Here is a 6,691-nt window from a genome sequence, read left to right as displayed (position 1 = left end):
TTTAATATATATTTTAAAGTTGTGATAGTGACCATTAAAGACAAGTATCCATAGAATCATCTCGTACTTCACTGCACACTGAAACAATCCTCATAAAGGTGTTGGAAAACAGAAAGAATATGACCAAAAAGGTTAAGCACAGAGATGATATTCTGTCCATAATCTTAGTTACTTTATAGTGACATTTTAATATTATCATACTCTGAAAAAAGTGCATTGTATGCAATAACTTTATTAGGGTCAAATAGATATCACAATATAGATTTATCCACCAAGTAGCCATAAATTGGTTACAACAATCATAGAAGAAACTAAGCTGTTTTAAGCTAAGATGCTTTCAACATTACAGCTCATACAAGAAGATTATATACTGATACACTTTTATTTAGAAATGCAGATTATCAGTTTTGATTATCATATCGTGTTTCAGGCTTTACTTCATGTCAACACATCCTATACTCTGCAGTGAGGAATCTTCCAGGGAGAAATCCCAGTGGGCTATGAGCCAGGCACTGGTTATTTTAGCATGAGTTCCCCTGAACCTGGGCTATTTGGTCAATCCAGTTACATTCTCCAGTAGCACCAAGCTCATGCTCAGAGCAGCAACAGAACAGTGGGAAATCTAACAACCTTTGAACAGCACAGATAGAAAGACTTTCTTACAGTAAGAAGGTATAAAGGAATGCTTACACTTGGTAAGGTCACAACAGTACATGCATTTTTCATGTTTTCCTGTACTGAGAAACAGGGCATCCTCAGGTGGCTTTATATACTGATATCTGCACCTCTGTTATCTTAGTTAAATAAATACCTTTGTAAACATATAACACAGTTACTTGGTCCTTATTCTCCACAGCTCACATATAAAGATTCACAAAACATCCATAGAAATAGTGATTTATAGAATGAATACTTAGCTCGGTTAAATGGAATAAACATTGGTCAGGTACCATATATACTACTGAATGCCATTTCAAGGAAAAACATTTTTGTTACAAAGCATTCAGAACTTGGGTAAGCCATATATTCGACTCTGCAAAATATATAAAAGATGCATACTTCTTTTAAACAAACATTTAACAAAATGTAGTGGCAGAAGTTGAGAAGTTCCATTTACACAGTCCAGACATTTGGTAGTATGAAACTGCTTATCCATGCACTAAGTTACAGATGACTCAGTTAATTGAAATAATAGTAAAATCTTCTGAAACAAAAGATATAATCAAAACAAATGCTCTGAAGAGTCACAGACAGGCAGCTTTGAAACTGTAACATGCATGGATATACAGAATAATCAGTAGAAATAATATTAAAACACTTCTGTTCTTCACCAAAATGCAGAAGGAAATTCAGTTATATAATGCATATTAAATACTACAGACTTGAGGCTACAAAATGCTTCTACCATCTTAACACATACAAAACTACCATAAAGTTATCTCTACAGTACACACTACAACACGGACTCCAGGTCACCACCTGCAATGCACACACCCCATGTATATGCCTATCAGGGGCTCAACATGCCAGCTCCAGCCACGGGCCACCTCCCATCCACCTCAGGAGGCAGGGTTAGATCGTCAACCAACACCGAACGCTGCGTTGTAGTATTAATTTGTGTAAAACCCTTAAGAACCTGGTGCCACAGAAACTTGAGACCTGCTAAATGCTCTATCTGTGAGGGATGTAAGAGCTTGCACCGCGTGAACCTTAAATCTGATTAGCGAAGGAGGTCGGCCCGCTCTGGCTGTAGCTCTGGGGCTGGCCGTAGTCACCCACCTGCCCGTAGGAGCCCGGCTGGTTGTAGCCCCCGGCTGGCCCGTAGCTGTCCTGGTTGTAGCCACCCTGGTTGTAGCCACTGGACTGCTTCTCCATGGTGTCTGCAGCATGCCGCTGGCCCGAAGAGTGCCAGCCCGTCTCCTTAAACACAAACCAAATGTTGCCAGCCCAGAGGATAAAGTTCAAGAATCCAAAGACCTGGATGGGGAGAAAAGGAGCTTGTCACCCACAGTGCAGTGTCACCCACTGCCTGATGGCTTGGACCCTCCATGGTCACCGAGAACCGACGTGCCCCAGTCAATCCTCTCCAGACCCCCCAGAAAGATCTCTAATGAATGGAGCAAACAGCCACATTCACCTCCCAAGGTGAATTTGCAAGTTAAGTGTCTATTTTCCCTGCTGTCTTAGTAAGCCCAAAATGTTTTATGTTAGAGAATATAGCCTAGCTTAAAGAAACATTGGGAAGATAAAATTGGAAGAAAATATTTTAAAAACAGAGAAATTAATTGCCCAGCTGGCCTGAAGTCAATTATTTTGTTCCTTAAACATAATTTAAACACTGAAATGACATCTGAACAACATCACTTAAACACGAAGACCAACCTTGTACTGCTCTTTTCAAGGGTTTCTAAAGGAATCTGTCAGGCACAACCCGTTTTTCCAAAGCATTGCAGCTGGGGAAGGTTACAAGCAAAGGGCCCTCATCGTCCACACCTATCACACTCAAGTGCTCTGTCTTTCTCTTCAGCAAGCTTACACTAATAGGTTTTCACCCACTGACTTAGGTCAACGCACAAAACAGATGAAAATACTTTTATGGGGTAACAGTGCAAGTCATGAAATGTGCTTACAACAGAAGTGTTCAGGCTTGACATAACAGGACTGCGAACGGGCAAGCATTTGTTGGACTGCTGTTTGCAGGCTGACATCAGCAATAGCACTTCGTCTGGGTCGGTGGCAATCTTCACATCAGACAGTCCTTTAGCCCAAGCAGATGAGCCCACTAGCCACAAGAAGGAGAAGACCACTGTCACAATGAAATCCTAAAAGACAAATCAGTAGGGAGCATTATCCTGGTGTGTCCACTGAGAAGAAAAATGTTAAAAAACATCAGAGGAGAGAAAAAACAAGAGCTTGTTATTTCACGATAGAAATCATGGGATTACTGCCATCAGCTACAGTGCTGATTTCCAGGGTTTTCAGGCTGCCATCCACATCTCCAGCCTGAGGGCAGATCCCTGCAGGTGCATGGGGTGCTGAGCTGCCCTGGGAACTTGGCTGCTCACAGTGTCCGACACAGGAGGTGGAGCAATTGAAACATTCAGGTGCCTGGGCAGAAGCTGGGCCCTGCTGGGGACCGTCCCTGGCACAGGTTTCCAATGGGAAGCATTTCCATCTCAAGCAGAACCTGGAACTGGCTAATCCCCAGCCACCAGCTGAGGAGCTTTCTCACCAGCTGCAGGTAAGGCCAAATGTCCCCATTGCACAAACACTGCAGCCTCTAATTATCCCCAGCAAACAAACAAACAGAACGATTTTCCAAGCACAGAGACTGCTCAGCTCCTCCGTCCAGGCAACACTCCACGAGAGAAGAGAGGAGCGGTGCAGCAGTGCCTGTGGGCTGCAGACATTCCCCACAGCTCTGCTCTGAAGCACTGCACTCACTTTTCCCCGAAAGGCTCTCAGGAGCATCAGCTTCTCTTCATCTTGGCCAGGAGAAGTGGCCAAGTGCCACTGTTGCTGTGTGGGTTTGGGGGGGGAGGGGGGAAGCTGGGGGAGATGTGATTTTTCGAGCTTTCCTGTGTCTTGCTAAAACAGAAGAGCCTTTCTGCTGTCATCTCCCATGCCATCTGTCAGCACACAGCAGATGGCAGAGGTGCCAAAGTCTGACATCCCACTGACTGCATCACGTCTCGATACCCCCTCCCTGAGGGGCTGCTTCACCTTTCCCCTTCAAGTAAAGGTATATGGCAAAGGAGGAGCAAACCTTCATTACGAACAGCGTTTAGGGTTTGTATCCAAAGAAATAAGTAATCCCCAGAGACATGGTTCTCCTCCCAGCACCGGGGAAATGAGCTCCTCATGGCACCAAGTGAGGATGGATGGAGGAGGCACCAGCACATTATGAACAAAGGGCTGCTCCGCTCACGCAGATGGGATCACATTAAGTGTGCTTGGATGCTTCCCAAAGGACACATCCTTCTTTTTTTAAACAGCAGCACTATTTATTTTCTGAGGGCTTTGAGTTCCTCTGACCTCTCTTCGTGCCACCCAAACGGGCTCTCCTAAGAGCACGCTGTGCAGGCCAGAAGCTGACAACCATCTTAGCACCCAACGGGAGCAGCGCAGGCAGAGGCACAGAGCCCAGCAGTGCATTTTCTTCTCAGGGAGATTTCCAGCAGAAGGAATTATTGTACACTTTATGCCTTAGCAGTAACTGAATGAGAAATGAACTCCTAGAGGCAACAGCTCAATTGAAGGTATTTTCTGCAAAATTCCTGCTGGTGGAAATGCCAGTTCATAACTTAGCAAGTATCTATGTTGGTATACACTTTTTTTTCTTCCTATGAGGCTTGACACATTACTAATTGGGTTCCAACTCACATAGGGATTTCCCATCAGCCCAGTAGGCTGGGATACACCAGAGGTTTGGGGAATACCTTTGTTAAATGATAATTCTCTCTCAGTGCTGCCACGCTGTTACCTTTTGCAAGTGAAATCAAGTTCTGGAATCAGTGCCTTAACAATAGAATAAATGAACAGCAGGTAGAAATTTGAGGAAAACAGACCAAAACTAATACAATATAGAAGACAAAACTTGTTGAAAGGAGGACAGTTTTAAAAGCAAATGAAGTTCTCCAAGTTGGCAATGAGAGCAGAGGGGCTCAGACATCTCTTCTGCATTGAGCAAGGAGAAAAACCACAGAATCTATAGAACAGCTTAGGTTGGAGGAGACCTTAAGGACTACCTGGCTGCAACCCCCCTGCCATAAACAGGGATGCCACCCACTAGATCATGATGTCCAGTGCCTCATCCAGCCTGGCCTTAAAAAAAACCCAAACATGTGACTAGAGCACAAATTTGTGCCTTCCTATTTATTTTGAATCTTTGCTAACCTTCAAGCTTTGGCTGGGGCTCGAACTGCTCTTGTTTTCAAGCAGGTTTGGATTCCTGGCTGAACATTTTCACAGCTCTGGGTGGAACAGAGTTACGAGATAATGACATGCTGAAAATAAAAGTGAATTTCAAGCTAAGCTGTTCTGTGGCTTAATGTCTATCTGGGGAATTTCTCCTTGGTAATTAAAGCCAGAGCGTCTGCATACTAAAACAAATCCTGCATTTGAATGTTTAATATCCCCATAGCATGGCTTTGTGGGGTTTTTGGGGGGGTTTTGTTTTTTGCCTTTGGAATAAGGTAATTTTTGTAGTTGCCCTCTGGAAATGGTGCCTACAGATCTCTTCAGAGTGTACTGTTGTGTGGTTACACCATACTCCTAATTGCAAGGTTCCTTTTTCAGACCTCAGCTGAGATGCTCTGGTCTGCCTACAGGTGCCTTTGGGAAGGAAGCAAAATAGGAACACGTAGGAGAAAGCAAAAAACAAGATTTAAAACACACAGAATATCCAAGGAGGGAGTTTAAGACTTGGAGTATGCAGCCAAAAAAAATCCTTGCTGTCTTTTTCAAGTTAAAGCTTCTGTTAACAGCTTTGCCAAAAAATGCCTAGTTGGACCAAGCTTTGAATGAGTTACACACTTCCAGTTACAGCCTTGGTAGCTCCCTGCCAGCAGAGCCCTTTGGGAGGCACCAGTGTGTGCAGAAAGGGCACAGTGCATCCAAAGGAGGTGGCAGAAGTGGGCTGAAATAGCTCTTTGAAATGCAACATACCATTTGGGTTATTCATATTTTTTTCTAACTGAAAATGATTTAGGTTTTTGTTTCTTAGAGGACAGAGCAAAGTGGAGGGAATGAAATGTTTCACCAAAGACATTTCCAAAGAGAGAATGAGTGGTGTACTTAATTCAGGTGGACCACAACATATGTAAAGAACTAAATAACTTTCTGCTAAATCTGATTACTCATAGGAATCCAGGTATAAAGGAAAGATCTCCTAAGATGTAAGCATCTTCATGCACTCCAATGAGATTATCAAGTAATCGCTAGAAAAATGAAATCTCTCTTCCCAGAGTTCTATCAGTCACTTCTTGCCTAAGCCACATAATGCATTTATGTTAAATGATTGGAATAGTGATCACTTACAAGTGAATGCATGTGATTGTTCACAGGTGCTCTATAATTTCCCAAAGCCAAACCCAACACATGAGTTTGACCAAACCCAAGAATCCAAAATCTCAAGTAAAAGAGATTTCTGAATCTAAAATTTCAAGGAAAAGAGTTTTTTGCCTCTATCCACTCATTTTTCAAATCCATCAGAAGGAAAGCAGCCAGCTCTGAGAGGGTGCAGCTTAAAGGCAGATGTCATCCCAGACTGAGCGACTCCCAAGCCAAGAGGAAATGCAAGGCTTAAAACAGGACTGGTCTTAAATCTGAAACTGTGATCAGGTATAGCAGCAGAGGAAAGGACAAAGTCATCATTTCCCAGCTCACCACTAAGAGACAAACACCCAACACCACCAGCATCCCTTGCACAATTCATTGCATCCCTCAGGAGTAACCTGCAGCCCTGGGAAGCTGCCTTGCACCCCACACTGGAGAACGTGGGACCCCACTTCTGGCAGTGGGTAAGTAACCCTAATAAGTAACCCTAAGCCACTGCCTGGCAGGAGCAGTTCTGCTGTAGGACACATAGAAATATCTTTATATTCATTACAAGTAAGGTTGTGTAGGCTCACTTTAAAGACTGGAAAACTGCAAACACCAGCTTCAGTAACAGGCACCGGTTAAATTTAAC

The 6,691-nt window shown here is 43.5% G+C and overlaps 1 protein-coding gene across 2 annotated transcripts in view; it reads right to left on the bottom strand.

The window, feature by feature from the left end:
* The window catches only part of SYNPR (synaptoporin), a 79,050-nt gene continuing 72,359 nt past the window's right edge, over nt 1-6,691 (bottom strand). For both annotated transcript variants that reach the window (XM_065749388.1, XM_065749389.1), the window contains 2 exons: nt 2,631-2,822; nt 1-1,977 (listed from right to left, as the gene is read on the bottom strand). In XM_065749388.1, the coding sequence (XP_065605460.1) occupies nt 1,711-1,977; nt 2,631-2,822 (459 nt within the window). In that variant the 3' untranslated portion in view covers nt 1-1,710. The remainder of the gene's footprint in view (nt 1,978-2,630; nt 2,823-6,691) is intronic.

Source organism: Cyrtonyx montezumae, unplaced genomic scaffold, assembly GCF_038088225.1.
Source record: "Cyrtonyx montezumae isolate F1298 unplaced genomic scaffold, pur_monq_1.0 scaffold_6, whole genome shotgun sequence".
NCBI lineage: Eukaryota > Metazoa > Chordata > Aves > Galliformes > Odontophoridae > Cyrtonyx > Cyrtonyx montezumae.
The sequence above is the reverse complement of the archived record's forward strand: the minus strand, read 5'-3'. Positions and strand labels throughout refer to the sequence as shown.